The sequence below is a fragment of the Numida meleagris genome, chromosome 1 (genome assembly GCF_002078875.1).
Source record: "Numida meleagris isolate 19003 breed g44 Domestic line chromosome 1, NumMel1.0, whole genome shotgun sequence".
NCBI classification, from domain to species: Eukaryota; Metazoa; Chordata; class Aves; order Galliformes; family Numididae; genus Numida; species Numida meleagris.
Window position 1 is genome coordinate 188,441,662 of NC_034409.1, and position 20,242 is coordinate 188,461,903.

The window sequence follows — 20,242 nt, forward strand, 5'->3', positions numbered from 1 at the left end:
AGGCAACCCCCATCGCCAATACAAACTGGGGGATGAAAGAATTGAGAGCAGCCCTGTTGAAAAAGACCCGGATGCACTGGTGGATGGCAGGCTGGACATGAGCCAGCAATGTGCCCTCACAGCCCAGAATGCTAACTGTATCCTGGGCTGCATCAAAAGAAGCACAGCCAGCAGGGCAAGGGAGGCGATCCTGCCCCTCTGCTCTGTGCTGGTGAGACCTCACAGATGTGGAAGCGTCTGGATGTGGAGTCCTCAGTCCAGGAGAGACATGGAGCTGTTGGAGCGTGTCCAGAGGAGGGCCACAAAAATGATCCAAGGGATGGAATACCTCTGCTATGAGGACAGGCTGAGAGAGCTGGGACTGTTCAGCATGGAGAAGAGAAAGCTCCAGGGAGACCTGAGAGTGGCCTTTCAGTATCTAAAGGGGAGCTGTAAGAAAGAACGGGACATACTCTTTAGCAGAGTCTGCTGTGACAGGACAAGGGGAGATGGTTTGAAATTAAAAGAGAGAAGACTTAGATTGGATATAAGAAAGAAGTGTTTCACAATATGAGTGGCGAGGCACTGGAACAGGTTGCCCTGAAAGGAGGTCGATGCCCGATTCCTGGAGTTATTTAAGGTTAGGCTGGATGGTGCTCTGAGCAACCTTATCTAGCTGCAGATGTCCCTGTTCATTGCAAGAGTTGGACTAGCTGACCTTTGTGTCCCTTCCAACTCAAACGATTCTATGATTCTATGGGATGAAGAGCAATCACAGCAAATTTGCAAACAATACTAAAATGCTGATGAATAATTACAGAACTGTAGGGGTTGGAAGGGACCTCTAGAGATCATTGAGTCCAACCCCCCTCCCAAAGCAGGCTCCCTAGACCAGGTTGCACAGGTAGGCGTCCAGGTGGGTCTTGAACATCTCCAGTGCTCCGTCACCCTCACTGTGAAGAAGTTCTTATGCACAATTGTGTGGAATCTCCCATGCTTCACTTTGTGGCCATTTCCCCTTGTCCTATCACCACACACTGCTGAAAAGAGTCTGGCTTCGTCCCTTTGCCTCCCACACCTTAGATATGTATAAACATTAATCAGATCCCCTCTGAGTCTTCTTTTCTCAAGGCTGAACAGACCCAGGTTGCTCAGCCTTTCCTCATAGGGGAGATGCTCCAGGCCCTTTATCATCTTTGTGGCCCTTCACTGGATTTTCTCCAGGAGATCCCTGTCTTTTTTGTACCGGGGAGCCCAGAACTGGACACAATACTCCAGGTGAGTCCTGACCAGGGCAGAGTAGAGGGGGAGGATCACCTCCCTTGACCTGCTGGCCATGCTTTTTTTAATGCACCCGAATAATTGAATGAATAATTGATAATTGAATGAATAATTGAATGAATATTTGATAAGCTCGAGAACAGGACTTCTGTGCAGAGGATCCTAAACAGGCTGGAGAAATGGATTCACAGGAATCTCATGCAGTTCTACAAAGATATACTGGTAAAATTCTGCACCAGGGGAGAAATAGCCTTATGCAACATTAAAGGCTAGGATTAAAGAATCTTAGCAGGGAACGACTTGGAGGTCGTGATGGACAGCAAGTTGCACACGAATCAATAAAGTGCTCTTGAAGTAAAGATTAACCAAAAGTTGTCAATGACAGAAGTGTAGCCAGCAAGTTGAGGGAAGTGTTTCTTCTCTGGTATTTGTGAGAAGATATTTCAGATGTTTCCGGTTTTGAACTCCTCAGTACAAGAAAGATACTGACATATTAAACTGAGCCCTGTGGAGAGTCATCAAGCTGTTTAGGGAGTGGTGATCAAGATGTAAGAAAAGAACCTGAAAGAACTGGGCCTGATCAGCCTGTGAAGAAATGTACCTTGAAGAAGATGAATGAAAGGAGTGAGTCTCGTTTACTTTCACCCACATATAAAAAAGTATTTCAGTGTCCCTGTATGATCCAGAAATATTCTGCTATCTTGAAAAAAAAAATCCAATCTGTTGAAGACTCAATGGCTATATATATATATTTAATATTTACTTTTGCAATTCTATAAGAATTCAATTTGGCTAAGTACTCCCATATATATCAAATCTAGTCCTTCAAAGTACAGACTGTATGCTCATAAAATACCACCAAATAATCACTAATTGAAAGTATGCAGATTTCTTTTTAATAGCATTGTTCTTCCATTTTCCTCTATATGCTATTCCAAGGGCCCTTTTACTTCTTAGTTTATCTATGTATGTTAATATAACAGTATCATACTAATTAAATAAAAAACCATGATATACATATTTTCATAATCATCTCCCCTGCTAGGATGTGTGAGACACTACTTTCACAACATAGCTGAGAAACTGAGGTACAGAAAAGCTCAGAGGATTTCCAAATAGAACTTTGTCATAGCACAAACTGAAGCTAACTCTCTGAGCTTTTAAGCCAGTATTTAACCACAAACTAATTCTTTAAATAGAAGCCGGATGAAGTGTTCTATGACTGTTGGAAACTCATCTTCCCTGGTGTACTGGCCCTTCGTATCTCCTGAAATAGCAGGAAAGGCAAGTGGTTTGGACCAAGAACTAGACAGAGAGGGCAGGAGGATTGTCATGCTGTGAAAGAAGTCCTCTAGAATTCAGACAAGGGAAGGCAAAGACCAGTTTGGGCCCAGCAAGTTGATGATGGAGACTGAACAGTTTTACTGGCTGATTCTGGTGTGAGTGAGAAACCTTCCTGTGTGCAGGCCAAGAAGCACAGGCTGGCTGAGGCTTTCACTTTCCTTGTGTTTGGGATGAGCTAGTGAAACGTGGCGGAGCTGACTACGTAGCAGGCCATCTGGAAGATGTCAGGTGACAGCTGCAAAATGAAGGGGAGCACTCTTCTCTCCATTAGCTCAAGGTCACTCATGATGAGAAGTTAAAAACGCTCACTGCTGAAAACTCCATGCCTGCCCTTCATTTCTAAATCACAGTCACGATTTAGTCTTAATTAAGATGCCAATCTAAAAATATCCTGTCATATTTTAAGAACAAGCCAGTTCATTCTTTGTGTATGTTCTCACAAAGGCGTAAAACACTTTTATCACAACCTTGATCTTAGTGCACGAATCTGGGCAGTTTTGAATTCCCAGAGCTTTTACTAATTGTGATCTACAGCCTTTTGGTCTATATTATACAGTGCTCCAATGGAGCCTACAGTTCTGCAGCAGAGAAGAGAGACTATTGCTAAAAACGCTACAGCACATGCACCAGTCTAAGCACCTCTCCTCCCCCTTATCTCTGAAGTTCACGCCAGATTAAATTTTAGATACAGGGCAAGGTTCACCTCTGTCACTGCCCTCCAAGAAATCACTTTGCAAGACTGGAATGCCTCCTCCAGGGAGGAAAGATTTGGTTCTGCCCCTACAAGAAGAGCTGATAAGGCACTGTGCCTGCGGGCAGATTACTTCCCCCATTTAGCAGATTTTTTTTTTTTTTTTACTGCTCATTATTATTATGACTTTGGGATGTGTGGTTTTAGAAAAAAAATAAATCATAATCTGGCAACTGCAGTATTTAATTTACAAGTGGTAATCTGCAAGTGGTAGAAACTTGCTAGAGGGCACAGGAACGGGCAATTTTTCTTCTCTGGCAACAGCATTTTTCAGATGAAAGGACTTTTTTCCCTCATTCCAGCCCTGCCTGGGTGACAAAGCAGGGAACAGACACCTCATGTTCTTTGCAGAGCTCTTTGGAGAGCAAGAGAACCAAAAAAGGCCGTGGACGAGAAAGAGCAGCGTGAGGGTGCACAGAGGGACCTAACAGGACGCAGGCACCGTGGAGACAAGGGCCACGGGCTATTTTCTACCTCACAAATGTGCTCAAGAGTACTGGCAAAAGGATACAGGCCACATATAACGGTACGAAGTGCCCTTATGCTTTATTAATTTCATACATTGTTAATTCAGTATCACGTAATAATGAATAAGACGTGTTAATTTAATGGCTAGGTCCGGCGCGAAGGGCATTAGCACCCTGGCTGTCCCCGAGCCCTCAGCCCGCCGCTGACGTCCCGCCGGACGCGGGAAGGCGGATTTTTCAGCAGTGTGGCAGCTGAGGTGCCGCGGGGCGCGGCGCTGCTTTACGGCAAAGCTTTGCGACATCCCCGGCCGCGCTTTACGGCTGCGTGGCGGGGGCGGGGGGCGGGGAAGATGTCTGAGCGGGGAGAAGCCCCGACGGCGGCGGCATCGGCGGGAGTCGGGGGCGAGATGCCGGCTAAGAAGCAAAAGCTGAGCAGCGATGAGAACAGCAATCCCGGGGACCTTTCTGGCGATGAGAACGTGAGGCCGAATGGGGGTGAAGCGGGAAGGGGGGGGCGGCGGTGGTAAGGCGGGAGCGTGCGGCAGCTCTGTAGGCGAGGGGCCCGCTTTCCCCGCGTGCATGAGGGAGAGTTGGAGGCCCTGAGGTGTGAGCGGTCTCCTCTGTCACTTCTTAAATACTTTTTCTTGCAAAATATCGAAAAAGCCCTGCTTTTCGTGCAGCTTGGTGTCGTTTTTCATCACTGCCACGTTGTGGAGAAGCATTCAGTACTAATTTGTGCACGCGGTGCTTTGGGGGATGAAGGAATAGGGGATAATCAAGGCACTGTGGGGGTTGGAAGGGACCTCCGGAGATCATCCAATCCGACCCCTCTGCTAAAGCACGTTCCCTGAAGTAGGTTGCATGCTCGTAAGCTGCTGTCAGCAGGAAGTGGCTGCAAGGGATGAGGGCTGTAACCTCACAGTTGTGCTAAAATAGAGCATTCAAACCAGAGGTCCTGTGATTGATACAGAATAGCGTAACGCTTGAAAGATCATCTGAGCAATCTGAAAGTGGGTTTGTGCAGTCGGTGAATTGGGGGAGTTACTGACATAGAAGTTCTGCATGGTGTCTTTCTTGGTTAGAGCACTCAGCCTGAAAGTGAGGGAGCTGGATCACATTGCCCATAACCTGTGCCAGTGCTGCTGTTTAGGGAAGAGCTCTGAGGTGCTGTGTGCCACTGCTGCTGGGCCTTATTCACTGAACATTGGCACTGGGCAGCTGGACATGCAGACCATGTGTTTGTCATTCAGCTTCTGCAGAACAAGACTATAAGTTCTTTAGAAGGGATAGACAAGGAAGGAGAGGCAGTGGGGTAACTCTCTATGTTAGGGAATATTTCAGTGTTTGGAAGAGGCTGAGGAAGGTGGTGGAGTCACTGTCCGTCAAGGTTTTCAGTAAAAGAGTAGATGTGGCACTGAGGGACGTGGTTAGTGGGCATGGTGGTGATGAGTTGATGGTTGAACTAGATGATCTTAGAGGATTTTTCTAACCCTAATGATCATGTGATTTGTGAATCTTGAGTGTAACGTGGTGACAGAGGCTTTCAGATTTTTCTCTGGTGTCTGTTATAGGCTGTCTCAAAGGTGAAAGGACTCTATTTCCAAAATCTTGTTATGAACTTTGTTATTCCTGAAAGGCCTAGATTCTCCTTAAAAGTTGGCGTAAAAGTATTGATTTGCAGAAAGTCTGTTTTTTGTTTTTTTTTTTTCCATGGAATCATAGAATGGCTTAGGTAGGAGGGGACCTCAACGATCATCTAGTTCCCCCTACCACGATCAGGGTTGCTAGCCACTAAATGTTCCATCCCTAGAGGTGCTCAAGGCCAGGTTGGATGGGGTCCTGGGCAGTGTGGTCTAGTATTAGGTTGGCAGCCCTGCCTGGGGGCAGGGGGTTGGAGCTTGATGATCCTTAAGATCCCTTTCAACCCAAGCCATTCTATGATTCTATGATAAATAGGGCACTAAGTCAGGCTGCCCAGGGCTCCATCCAACCTGGCCTTGAGCACCTCCAGGGATGGGGCATCCACAGCTGCTTTGGGCAGCCTGTGGCAGCACCTCACCAGGTGTTCTGCAGGTATCCTGAAGGCAAGTTTGTTGGCTATATTGTAGTTGTAGTTACCTGGCGTAATTGCATTATACCAGGTACTCAGTGTTCTTGTATTGACTGCATCTGACTAGTCCAGAGAAAGCTTTAGTTCTGTGAAGTATTATGACTCTTGCTAGCAAGTGCTCTTGGGAGACCAGAGTTTGGCAGGCTCTGAAATTGCTTAGAGTAAAGGAGAAGTAGTAGCAAAATATAAAAACTGCAAAACCTGGTTATGCTTGTTAGGGGAAAGTTAGCTCTGCTAGGGATGCAGTGTGAAGGAAATGACTGACCTTATTCCATATTCCTAGTGGAGTTCTTGATGCAGCTTCCTGTTACACTTCATGTCTTGCAGTGACAGGCTGCTTGTTGTCTGCCTCTGTCTCCCCAGATTTGGATCTCATCATCATGTGGCTGTGAAATGAGTTGTATTCCACCAGTTTTCTGGTGGAAAATTTACAGGCAAAGTTGCCAGGGGAAAAATGAAGTTCGTCGATTTAACAAGCTGAACTTTCTCACGTGGGTTTACTTGTTATGATGTAGGTGAAGTGTGCTTCCCTACGGCCTTTCTAATAGTTTTATCACCTTCTTATGTTGTGATGCCCAAACCTGCTTACAGTGCTGGAGGTGAGGCAGCAGCAGCAGAGAGAAGAGCCTGGCTGGCATTGCTGGGCCTGATGCACCTCAGGGTGCAGCTGGCATTTTTGGCTACTAGAGCAAACACTAGTTTTAACAGATTGTCCAAAATTTATCTAAAACTACCCAGTGACTGTGGGGTGGGTTTTGCCCTCCCCTTATTTCAGTCCTCCCCTGGCATACTTAGGCTCTGGCTCCTGGTACTTGGAGGGCCTGTTAGACGAGCCGGTTGATCAGATAGGAAACTCGTATTTTTCTTGCAGATTATATATATATATATATATATTTTCTTTTTTTAGTTGAAGTGGGAATCTGTTAGAAAGAGTAGGAGGGAGGGGTGAAACTTCCTCTTGTAGTGGCATTGCTGGCTTATTGCAGAACTGTGCTGTGCCTGATGCTGCTGAGGGCCTACAGAGGTTTTCTGGAATGGTTAGATTCCTGACGTGGGTAAACATGTTTTTAAACAAACATCGTCCTGATTCATTAGTTCAGAACTATTCATTTCAGCTATGTCAAAGATACTTTCTAGGAAGGCAATCACTTTGTCTTCAGATATTTCTTACGAACAGCTTCCTGTATTCCAAAGAAATTTCACTGTATCACAGTTCATGTGTGACCCTTTTAGTCCTTGTGTGACTCATGCTCTGTTTCTAGAGAGAAATGCTGTTATGTTAGTAACAGATTTAAGTATGTGAATCTAAATAAAAACCAAGTCCTGGGGGATCTTTTGTTCTTATGGAGGAGGAAGAGGAAAGTGAAAAGGCTAAGTGCTGCAGTTAGCTGATGAATTTATACATCAGTTAATTATATCTTCATTCCATTCTATGTAATTTGAATGCTTTCAGGATGATGCTGTTAGTATCGAAAGTGGTACTAACACAGAACGCCCTGATACCCCAACAAACACTCCTAATGCACCGGGAAGAAAAAGCTGGGGAAAAGGAAAATGGAAGTCAAAGAAGTGCAAATATTCCTTCAAATGTGTAAATAGCCTAAAGGTAGGTATATGTAAACTTCAGCATGGGAATGTGGGATGCTGTTTGCTGTCAGTGATGTAAATGCAGACTGTGAGACAGTCAAGATAATTATATACATATCATAGAATATTTAAAAATATCTGTGTTCTTTGTTCATTTGAAGGAAGTACTTTTCTTATTTGGGATTGCCCGAGTTTTGGAAAAAAAAAAGGATGTTGAGAAGTAGGAATCAGTGTAGGCAATGCTGCGATTAGTCCAATTATTTTACAAAGTTATGCATGATATTTTGTAACTGTGTATTTTATCAAAGCTGTAGCTATTGGTATGATGGATAAACAAAATAAAACTAAATGTGTGACAGCTTGCCCACGGAATCATACAGATTTTTCTACCTGCTGAAATGTATTTAAAAAAAAAAAAATCACAACGTTGGGAATGATTTGCTCCTCACGTTTTTCATATCAGTTTCTTTTTCTGTCGTCAGACCATTGTCATTAATCGTCATGAATCACATCATGCAGTTTGATTAATTTGTCAGGAGGGCCGTGTTTGTACCTGAGCTGGGTCATGCTTGTATTTACACAGAATGCCTGCTGGTATGAAGGGATGTGGGTTCATGGTTTTTACTCCCTGTGCTTGTGTTTAGGGTATTGCTTTCTTCTGTGCTAGGCACAAGACTGTGAGGAGCTGAATGAGTTGTTCTCACTTTGATTCTTGTACAGTGTCAGCATGTTCTTTCATTCCCCAGCCTCGTGTAGCATATTTATGTGTCAAAAGCTGTAAATATGCCAACAGATCTGATTTTTATAAGATTTCTAAAAAAAAAAGGAAAAATTGGATCCTGAAGATGATGGGGGTTGCATTACGCTTTCACTTACCTAACAAGAGGTTATGTGCAGCTCCATAGCGGGTGTTTTTCGCAAAATTTCTTTAGCAGGTTCGCGTCATTCTCCCACACTTAACTGCTGGGTTCTGCTGATGTTGCTGTTTCTGAATTTAGGCTTCAGACTGCCTCGCTGAAATGTTAGGCTAGCCACGTAGGAGGGGATGAGACATTAGGATCATGGAAACCTCCTAAATGAGCTTTGCCATGGAAGAGATTGTGATATGAAGTTACTCTGACAAAAGTATCTGGGGAACCAGTTGATCGTAATGTGTTTTTTGAAGTATAAAAATGATCTCCAGTTCTTTCAGGGTGGAGGAGTTCTTTCATTTTCACCTAGGTAGGCAGCAGTTGTGTGATTCGCCTGACTCTCCCCCACAGATGGTGCTTTCTGTGGCTTCAAGCCTTGCTTCAAACAGGGCCGTGGGCCTTTCAGCACCCAAACATGTAGCAATATCTGAGTTATGCTTAGCATGTTTGTTTTCTTTCCACAGACGTCCCAAAGTGGTTAGGACTTTTCAAGTGTACTCTGTGAGAATGGAACATCCCTCTTGCCTACTCGAGGGTGACCCAAAAGATCGCCCTGTGTGGTTAATCCCCAACTTCAAGGATCTGGATCAGGGCCTGGAAAAAGATTGCTGTGCAAGTGGAATCAAACACAGAGAGTAAATGTAGCATTTCAGCCGTGTGAGATATGTTATTCTTAAATCTTCCAGTTTCTCTTTGAACTGGTTTAAAGAACAGATAGTGGCCAGGTTGGGTAATTCTTTTTTACTTCATTTTTGAGGAAGCCTCTCGTCATTTTTTTTTTTTTCCCCCCCTTATATCACAGATACTGTGAAGTTAAACTGTAACAGCTGAATATTGTGTGTTGTTCTGAAAGACATTAAACTCACGGGATATCACATCGTGCATCTCGTGCTGTCTTTGAACCACGCTGTAAGATGGATGCACTGAAATTAACGAAAAGCCAACATGATTTAAAGACGTCGAAATGTATTTTAATATTCTTTAGAGATGTATAAATTTTTTTTCAATTTCCTGTTCTTAGGTTTTCCTCTTTCCGTTGTCTTTGCCTTTTTCCTCCTGAAGACAAAGAAATATGGCCACTGCCGACTGCTTTGAATGTCAAATGGTTGTGATTCAGCCTGAAAAACACAGTGCTTGCTAAATATGCTTTTTAAACACTAGCGTGGGAGTTATTTTGGCTGAAATTTAAGCATCAGCCAAACAAATATATAACTTGGAAAATGACAGGAAATCAAAAAGTGCTTTATTTTTATTGCGTTTTACAGTACTGTGTTACTGTAAGGTATACCGAAAACGTCTTTGCTGTCTGTGGGCTGAGTGGCAACATAGTTTATAAATGAGCGCAAAGAACTAACAGAAATACATCCTCACTTCTACGTATAATTTTTTCTTCCAGCAAAGAGGAATTCTGCTTTGATGTGCTCCCTTTAGAACAATGCCACTGTTTGCCCTACCCTTCCCTCTTGTTCAGGGTGTGGTTGAGTAGCTGTTAGCTGTTGAATGCTGTATCTCAGCTTTTACTCGCTGTCCCAAGGCCTGGGAATTGGTAACCCAGTGCATGCAGGATTCTAGTTCAGTGCTGGGCAAGGGAGAAGTAACTAAAACTGCTGCCAGTGGTGGTTTGCTTCCCCTTCAGGAAACCAGGAATGCACGTGTGGTCAGTTTGTGCCTCGCTAGCAGCGTGGGTGACAGCATTTTGAAATGTGCTCATGTACTTGCAGGTGATTATTTTGTGCGTTGTCTGTTGGCTTTCACTGCCTTCTGTCTAAAAACCGGCCTGAGCTTATTTTGTCTGTCTGGAGCTGAGTTGCTATTTAGTGAGCAAGGGCAGAACCAACCCCTGATTATCTATTTACTTTTGTAGCAACTGTAGCATCTGTCTTCTTGCCTTCTTTCTGGTGCAGTAAGAACCTGAGTACTTTGGGTCTGTGCCCTTTATTTATACCAGTGTCAAGATGACTTTCTCTCTACTCTTGAACCAATATCTGGGTCAAACACTTCTGTCTATAAAACTGGGAGTCAGCTTGTTGTGAGAGATCTGGCCTCTCAGGATAACTATAATGTGCAGCACCGAACAGTGTCATGTTTTGAAAACCTGGCTAGCAGCAGGAACAAAGATTAGAACAGATAAGTGTTATCAAAATAGCATGTGCTCTTTCTGACCAGTGAGGATGATGGTAGTTTAAATGAGGTAAGCGTAACTTTAGGCACGTACCCTGGTGTTTTCCTAATTCTACATCTCTTAATTTAATTTTAATGCTTTACTGGTGCTGAATACCTCCCTTTTTTTCTTCTGTACTGTGGTCACTAATAACCTTGCTGCTTTTCTCATATTCCCCCATCAAACGGCTGCCCTGTTCTTTAATGTTACAATGGCTAATACTTAGAGTTCAACTTCAAACATGCTTTCTTAATCTGTATTCAGCTTTGAAAATTGTTTCCTCTCTTTAAAAGATGCAGGAGGGCCTTCACTCAAAGATTTTCTTCTGTCTAGCTGTCCCTGTTGAGGTAATAACAGATACTGTCTTTCCCAGTAAGTGTGGCCTACTTTCAATTCTTCCAGACTTCCTTACTTTTTAGCAAGCCTTTTTTTTTTTTTTTTCTTTTTTCAGTAGAATTGAATTCCTCGCCCACACCCCCTCCTCAAATTTGTTCTGTGGTTCCTGTATAGGTCAGAGCTGCCAGGGCTAATATTTCTCATGTTGTCTCTGAAGCACTGCCATTTGAAGGCTGCTTAACAGCCATCATGAGACACTTCCTTCCTGCCTGTACTGTCCCAGACAGTCCCCTGTGGGGAGGCACTTTAATGAACATTATTCTTACTGAAAACATCCTGTCAGGACAGGCCAAAATACTGTTATCAATTAATAACAAGCACCACCATATTCATTGCAATTTATAAACATATCTGCTTCTTTTTTTTTCCTCTTAAACTGATGTAAAATGTTTAAAAATAATACTTGACATTCTTCTGATAACTATTTTGAAGGAGATCTGAAAACACTTTGTAGACATGAACTTTGCAGCAGCTTTGTGACGTGCTGGAGTTAATCAGTCATGTCTGTGATAGAGATGCAAGACCTAACTGTGCTGTAGTAGTTAAATGTAACAGTTCTCCACCCTTACACCAGCATAATTCTTCTCAATCCTAATAAGTCTCCTTTGTGATGTTGTAAATCCTTGTGTGAAAGTAACTATAGCAATATAAAATGCTTATAGACCTGACCGTAAGGGCAGAGGTTTCCTTGTTGAAAGATGCAAAGCAAAGCAGTAGTTCAGCTGACTTCTGGCCTCAACTGAGACAACAGTTCTTCCCTTTGTCTTTAAAACTTTGCTGGGAGGAAAGAAATATTACTTTATCCTCCCTGAAGACAGCCAAGTTAAAATGTGATGTTACAGAACTCTTCTTTTTTAACTGTTCGCTATCTGAAATTATGTTGGGTGTGAACCTAGTTGTTTAGGGAGGAAAACATAACAATTTAAAGTGTTTCCCACTACAGCTGAATTTCGCAGAAATAATATGTTTGTGGGCTTTATTTATTTATTTTTTCTTTCTAATCTTGTTTTACCTCTGCAGGAGGACCATGGTCAGCCTTTGTTTGGAGTCCAGTTTAACTGGCACAGTAAAGAAGGTGATCCTCTTGTTTTTGCCACTGTAGGCAGCAACAGAGTGAGTAACCTGTTTTTAACCATAAGCCCTCCTGTGTGGTTTTCTTGGCATTTGTTTTTTCAATGAACCCCTTTACCTGTGTGTAGTACTGACACATGATAGCTTCACATAGAAAGCTATGTTTCTGGTGTATGTAGTGTCTGTTATCTGGGAGAAGTGCTGCCTCTGAATTACTGTACAAGCTTTAGCTGCTTGGGAATTAGCCACTACAGTAATGAATTTCTCTAGCAATGTGAACATGTGGTAAGAAAGACAGGTGCATAAATGTATTTTCTCCCTGAAATTGCTCTTCTTAGATGTTACTGTTTCCAGAAGGTTAAATTAATGACCTGTGTGAAGTGACTTTATGGGCTTTTTCTGAACAAGATTCTGTGTTGTTTTAGTCTTGAAGTTCGTTCTATGGAAGTGTTGTAAATAAACAAGAAGCCTCTCATTTCCAGGTTTGTCCCACCTGACCATTACCAAAAGTGCTAAACTAAGATTAACTGTGTATCAAAGGTTCATTTAAAGGCTAGGTCTGGTTAGAGGTGGTTGAACTAGCTAGTTACAAATAGAAGTACTGTTTGAATATTTCTAATATCTGGGAAGGACTGCTCACAAGTTGTGGAATGCTGCTTTACTAAAACTGCTGTGAGCGTTGTTTTATCAAACCACTTCCCACTGTTAGAAAGAAACAGGTGAGATGAGAGCTAAACCATAGAAGCATACTGCCACTCCACGAGGAGCTCAGTGCACAGGTGTATTAGATTTCCTCTTGAATTATCACAAGTAAGTAGCAATCTCTCCCACTTCTTTCTTTCCCCAGGTTACTTTATATGAATGTCACTCCCAAGGAGAAATCCGTCTGCTGCAGTCTTACGTGGATGCTGATGTATCCTTTTAAGTAAAAAATATACTTGTTTGATTTCTCTTTATCGTAATTGTGGAGGCTTTGTAGGAAAAAGAACATAAAGGCTTTTCTGTGATTTAATACTCTGCTCACGTGGCACATTCCTCATGTTAGGTCTTAGCCTTCCTTCTTCTTTCCCACATCCTCGAGTCCCTTGTATTGAAATAATATTGGAAATGCAGACTCATGGAACATGCTGCATTAAATCAGTTTTCAAATAATTCTCTGTCAGTTCAATCTTCCCAACACCAATATCTGTACAGTGTTTCACATTCACAAGTTTACAGTGGTCTCAGCTCTCTGAATTGGGACTGGATTTCAAGCCTAAGATTTATGTTTCATGCTCTGAAGTGGTAATAACTTCTGTTGATCAGTTGCAGTTCACAAGTTACTGACTTGTGACTAGGTCATGATTCATCCTCGTTTTTATTCCCAGTCTTTGGATATTTTGGAGAAAGATTGAAAAGTGATGCCGAGAGAAAGGTGTTCTTTGTGTTTTATGAAACAGGAGTGAGGAAACCTGTAGAAAAGTCAATGCTGAAGACTATTTGCAGATGTATAATCAAATATTAATCTTCTTATTGTCGGATCCAGCAGAGATTCCTGGACATTTGTATAAAACAGCAACAAGTTGGCTTGAAAAAGCACTTAAGAAAAAAAAAATTTAAAGTTTATTTTGCTTGAAACCAAAACAAAACTCGTTTCTTCTCTGTTCCTTAACATGAGATATAGGCAGATGAAAACTTCTATACCTGTGCATGGACATACGATAGCAATACAAGCCATCCTCTTCTTGCTGTGGCAGGGTCCAGGGGTATTATTAGGATAATTAATCCTATTACAATGCAGTGCATAAAGGTGAGTGCTCAGAACTTCGAAATGAAGCTTGTGTTTCAGTAAGGCATGAAACATGTCTTCTAAGTACATGTAAACATGAGGGGAGATGATAACTTGGTCTCTGAATTCTATCCCAGCACTACGTGGGCCATGGAAATGCAATCAATGAACTGAAATTCCATCCAAGAGATCCAAATCTCCTTTTATCTGTAAGCAAAGGTGAGGAAAAAAAAACCCTTATGTTTGTGTATAAGTCAGGATACTTTGGATTGGATTTTTGATCTTGAAAGCGGCCAAAATTTCTCAAGTCTTTGTAAATTTTATTAGTGGTACTGAACACATTTACCTCGAAAGTCTAGAGCAAATCTTGCTCTTCATGGCTATATATTAGATACATATTAAATCCATGGCCTACAATAAAAATAACTCTACCTGTGGTGCAAAGGGATTGTGAACACCACTGCTTTTTTAGGAAAGAAATGCGAGCACTAGAATGGCTTTTTCCTATCTTAATGGTTTGGTTTAAATTTCTTTCAATTGTTGAAGTGTGGTGCCATCTAGTGGGGGTATTTTAATGTTACAGGTGGCATTCACCACTGTGTTCATGGGGACAACTTCTGTCTCTCAGGAGCAGCTCTGATTTTGATAGGACTTTGAGTGAAAAGGGTATTAACAAAGGAAGAAGCAAGTTTATGCTGTGGTGTCTCATGGGCTTCTCTAGTCTAAACAGTCACATCTTCCTCATCTTGACTGTTTTGTTAAGTAAGGGGACACTTGATCTGCTTCAGGAGTACTAGAGCTGGTAACTTAAGGGGACTTCTAACTTAAATGTAATCAGTGTCACTGATTAAGTACATGAAAATGGGAGTGGGGAACTTCTCTGATTCTTCCAACTATCAAGTTTTTGCTGTGGGCCTACTTTTGAATTTCAAGAGTTCTGTGTATTTTGTCTTTTTGATACCATTTTGACATCAGCCAATAGATTGACGAGGTTTAATCTGGATACTATGTATAATTGGGCATGAAGCAGGAGAGTATTGGAGTCTCAGAACTGCTTGACTGAGAGATGAGTCAAAAAAGTGGAAAATACTTGGGACTGAGTGGCCTTCCAGTTGGTATTACCGTAATTCAGTGTAGTGTACTTGTAGAATCCAAGTGAGAAATGCACTAGAGGTTCCCATTTCTAAATGGGAAATAGAGTAGAAGTCCTTAATTAGAAGCTGTCAAAACTGTCTTTAAACAAGCAGGCTAGTCTGACTGACTTTGGAATATTGAAACAGTTCCTCCCATCCCTACAGTCTGTGGCTCATAAAGAATAGTTATTAAAAGATTTAAAAAAAATTAAAAATAAAAAAAAACAACTTATTGAATGCTGATGTAAGAATGGCTGAAAAGAATTTTAACACCTCTTTATTTGAAATTTAAAATTGCTTTTGAGTTAAGGCTGGATAAAGACATACGTGTCCAAGATCAGATTTTTATTCTCTTTTCAGATGATCTAAAGACCTAAGTATGTTTTGGTAGGAACTATTGCTAGGGGAGGGGGATGGGCACACTTTCTCAATTACAGAATTATTTTGACAGTAGTTTAGTTGTAATGGCAATTTAGCTAATGCAGTTCCATTGTTTCTAACAATCGCAGAAGAATGAAGTGCCTTTTAAATGTTTACATGAACACCTGTTATTGAAAGTGGTGAAGCTGAAATATATTATTCATATGTACATATAAAAAGCAGCATGTAATTTTATTTGTTCTTTATAGATCATGCATTGAGACTGTGGAACATCCAGACAGACACGCTGGTTGCAATATTTGGAGGAGTAGAAGGGCACAGGGATGAGGTGTTAAGTGCAGTAAGTGGAAGACTGTGGGGCAGTGATTTAGATTTATGAAGGGTAGTAAGCCTATAACATGCAACTTTTTATCCTCCTGTGCACTGTTTTGATATTATACCTGCTTAAAAAAGAAGTGCATAAGTAAAGTTTACATCTAGTGGTTTCGTTGATCTGGCCACCTCTCCATAGTCAGGACAGGTGTTCACTTTCTGTATCTGTTTCAGTAACTAGTTTTCTCACGATGCAGCCTAGAACTAAACAAAATAGAGCTCAGTGGGGCTACAAAGAGTAATAAGTTTTTATTATGATCCCATTTGTGAAGTTCTCGTGGTCTTTTCAAACCAAAGCAACAAATCTTTTAGAGGCATGGTAGTGAAGGAAAGAAGCTCTTTCAGGTAAGTTATGCTGCTTTTCAGTGGCTACAAACAGATGCTGCTACCCAGTAAATACTGACTAGAATAGTTGACTTTTAAGAACTTAATAACTCTTCATAACAGTTGTTTCCTTTTCTGCTGTGGGATTTGTAAGGTGAGGTATGTATCTATTCAGGACCTGACACTGTATTCTCTTGTAGTCAATACCCATGCAGTAGCCCTGGAGCTATGTCAAGATTCCTCCATAAAATGAAACCTAGGGAACTGACTGCAAGGGAGTGCTAGCAGTAGGTTTGTTGTTTGTCAGTGCTGCTGAATATGCCTCTTTTTCTTGACGGAGAATAACTGTAGATAAGATACTGTGTTTCTTTGCAGTTAGCAAGATTAAGTTATTAGTATTTTTCTCTGTGAAATATGCAGTTTTTATTGCACTCGTTACACAGAAAAAGCTGTTTTGGTGGAAATGATGGAATAAAATTTGAGTTGATATAATGCAGCTTAGGCTGGGGGTGCTCAAAATTATTTCATATACATAGGATTATGATCTTCTTGGTGAAAAAATCATGTCTTGTGGAATGGATCACTCTCTCAAACTCTGGAGAATTAATTCCAAGAGAATGATAAATGCCATCAAAGAGTCTTATGAGTACAATCCAAATAAAACCAACAGGTATGTAGTCTTCATCTTCTTGGTTTTCTATTTTTTCTTTTTTTTTTCTTTTAAATAAAAAATCTCATCAGTGGCCCAGATTAATTCCTGTAGACATGGGGAATTCTTGGAGATAGTGACCTGGGGATTGTGCTGGACGTTGAATCTCTTCTGAAGATCTCTCTTATTGTTGTTTGCTTCCGTAGAATTTCATAGAATGTGATTAAATTAAAATTCCTAACACTTTCATTTTTAAATATCTTAATTACTGCTTAATTATCTACTTGACTAGGGAATGTCTGGGATTATCATCTTTATCATTCTTAAAGCTTGTATTCTGTCATGTTTTAAGACGTGTCCGTGGCTTTTTATCCTCTCACTTCCAAATTTCTAAGAGGGAATCAAATTGTTAAACATAGTAAACAATTTAGTTTTATATTGTCTAGTTATCTCTAATTACTGTATTTCTTATCTGACTCTGGGGCTGGAAAAAAACACAACTGCTTATGTAGTAATAACTAATATTCATTATTCTCTTATCTGACTTCAGATATGCGTAAATTATCGATTAAACACAGTGATTAGATATATGATAGATAAATCCCTCTGTATGAAGTTCATCAACTTTCTAATCTTAACTTCCAGTTAAACCATTGAGAGAATTGAAGAGTCTAAAACACACTGAACATGTTCAGCAGTGAGACTAGCTGTGAAAATGCTCTCGCTTTTTTTTGGTAATGTTACCAAATATTAAATGATGCTTTAAAAAAAAAAAAAAAAAAATGTGTGTTTTTTTTTTTTCAGTGTACTTTTCTATTTTACAGTCTAGATGTTGCAGAATAAGCATCAGGAAAATGGAGCTTTAATTAGTTCTTGAGGTGCTTAGCACTGGGAACTGTGTTCAGAGTCAGAAGGAGTGGTTTTGCTCAGCACTGTCTTTGTACAGTCTTTCATAGTTAAGCATTTTGGGAAACAAGTTATTTCAGTAGCAATGAGGATGAAAATGGACGGTTCCCATTTTATTTAATAAAAAAAAAAGTACAAAATCTACTTTGCTGCAAAACTGTTAACAAAAAAGACAGACTTGTCCTTTTAACATTGAGATATGTTAAAACTGTCCATTGAAAATTGGATATTCCAATGTTTCTCTGAACCTCACGTGGCCGTTTTTTTCCATAGGCCTTTTATTTCCCAGAAAATCCACTTTCCTGACTTCTCTACAAGAGACATACATAGGAACTATGTTGACTGTGTACGATGGTTGGGCGACCTAATTCTTTCCAAGGTAAAGTGCAGGCTTTTTCAGCTACCATAATCCTGCTTGCTTTTTTATGCTCTTAAGCAGTAGTAGTTTTACTAGAAGAGGAATTGTAGGTTAACTTTAGTATGCTGCATGAAATGATTTTATATTACAGATTTTTGCAACTGTTTGCGTGTGTAGATAAGCAACTTTTACTTCAGAAGTAAAATGATGACTACAGTCATAGCTCTGCTAAAATTTTCAGTTTTACTTTTTTTAAACATAGAATGGTTTGGGTTGGAAGGGACCTTTAAGATCATCTACTTCCACTTCCCCTGCTATAGGCAGGGACACCTCCTTCTAGACCTGGTTGCTCACAGCCCCATCCAGCCTGGCAACGTTGTTAGGGAAGCTATGAGATGAAATGTTGGGTTATAATTAAAATGAATGTTGTACAGTATACATTGTAGCTAGTTGACTTTTTTTGTTGTTGTTACTCACTGTTTTTCCCCCTAGTCTTGTGAAAATGCCATTGTGTGCTGGAAACCTGGCAAAATGGAAGATGATATCGATAAAATCAAGCCAAGTGAGTCGAATGTGACCATACTTGGGAGATTTGATTACAGCCAGTGTGATATATGGTACATGAGGTTTTCAATGGATTTCTGGCAAAAGGTATGTGTGAGCTTGGACCTTGCTGTACCTGAAGGTGTGTAGCTTTTCATTTATTCCATATTTCTGTGTATGGGAAGAGTTTTGGTGCCTCTGATGTGGTGTCTGAGAAGCAGAATGATCTGCTGCAAGGGGCTTTATATGAAAGTGTTATATTTATTGGTATCTTCCTCCCCTATCTGCAGAGATGGATAATAATGTAGGAGAAAGGAAGCAAGTTATTTAGCATTTCCGTCCACTTCAACAAACTTGTTAAGCCATTAATGTTCAAACATTTAAACATAACTGTAGAGTCTTCACAAAACTATGACTTTCAAATCTTTGGGATAATACTGTATCCTCTGCTTTCTTTTAAAGATGCTTGCTCTTGGCAATCAGGTCGGCAAACTTTATGTTTGGGATTTAGAAATAGAGGATCCTCATAAAGCCAAGTGAGTACTTTATGTTCCATTTTCTTTTTGTTGAGACAGAAAGTAAGGGAACTTTCCTTTTTCTTTTACTGATAACTACTGAAATTCTTGAACAGTGGTAGCCACTCTAACTAATGGTAAATAAATGTTCTGAGTCCCTGGAGGTTATTTATTTACTTAACTGTTTTATTATTTATATTACAGTAGTGCCAAGAGCTACCAGTCAAATAGCGTTGAGCAGTTTATGAAGATAAAGTGAAAGAATGTGTCTTCCTCAAATTGCTTGCAAACTGATTAGGTGGAAAATTTATTTGGAGCAATTAGGAGATGTTAGGAGAAATGGATGGAAGTAGACTTGTACCCTAAAGTAATGAGGGTACAAAGGTTTGCTATCAGCATAGCCTGAAGAAAGCAATATGGCTTTTCAGTTCCTTGCTCGTGTGACCAGGTGCTTTTATTGCATGTTTGAATGCATGTGCAATATATCTGTGAACACCCACTAATGTGTATGTGTGCATACATAAAAATACAAAGACATGCATATTCAAAATTGCTGAAAAACGCTGCAGTCTTGAATCACCCAGTGGCCATATTTTATTCTTAACAACTGGAAAAGAGCATGGATTACAAAGTCCTAAATAATGAGATTCGATAAGATTTTAAGCCATGCTTCCATGAAAATTGGATGGATGAGAAATGGCAGTGGGTGAACAAGAAATCAGTGCTTTCCCAAGTCCAAATTTGGAATACAAAATAATGGTATATTCCGTGGTGTAATCCTGTATCTTCTGAATTCTTTCTGTGTCATACAAGTAAGAAGCTGGTGAAACAGCACTCCATCATGTAGTAGTAGCAAGTGCAGGTTTAACATTGCAGCTGAATAATTTTCTTTTATTTATAGGTGTACGACTCTTACTCATCCTAAATGTGTTGCTGCCATTCGACAAACCAGTTTTAGCAGGGATAGTAGTATCCTTATAGCTGTGTGTGATGATGCCAGTATCTGGCGCTGGGACAGACTACGATAAGTGACTTTTTCTTAATTCAAAGTAGAAAATATATTTTCAAATTATATTATAGTCTGTTAACTTGCTAGTACGGTAGATGCGTTTAGCGTAGACTTTCTCGAAGGTTCAGCAGGCTGGAGCTGAACTTAGTGATGTTTACATTCTGTGTATTGTTCTGCTTGAACTTTGCTGCTTTTAATAAAAAGAAGTATTTTTGTAAAGTTTTCT

The 20,242-nt window shown here is 40.6% G+C and overlaps 1 protein-coding gene across 1 annotated transcript; it reads left to right on the plus strand.

Moving 5' to 3' along the window:
- EED (embryonic ectoderm development) lies at positions 4,145-20,235 on the plus strand. The gene is made up of 12 exons (XM_021382825.1): positions 4,145-4,301; positions 7,386-7,538; positions 12,008-12,100; positions 12,906-12,971; positions 13,722-13,847; positions 13,964-14,045; positions 15,589-15,680; positions 16,573-16,706; positions 17,865-17,970; positions 18,442-18,600; positions 18,955-19,028; positions 19,909-20,235. Exons 1-12 carry the CDS (start codon positions 4,173-4,175, stop codon positions 20,033-20,035), a joined length of 1,341 nt encoding a protein of 446 aa, XP_021238500.1. The 5' UTR covers positions 4,145-4,172; the 3' UTR covers positions 20,036-20,235.

Excerpts from the sequence above, each read along its gene's own strand:
- EED (XM_021382825.1), top strand. The coding sequence starts at position 4,173 with ATGTCTGAGCGGGGAGAAGCCCCGACGGCGGCGGCATCGGCGGGAGTC. Across the intron at positions 4,302-7,385 it reads ACCTTTCTGGCGATGAGAAC|GATGATGCTGTTAGTATCGA; the intron begins GTGAGGCCGAAT and ends GAATGCTTTCAG. Across the intron at positions 17,971-18,441 it reads GCGACCTAATTCTTTCCAAG|TCTTGTGAAAATGCCATTGT; the intron begins GTAAAGTGCAGG and ends TTTTCCCCCTAG.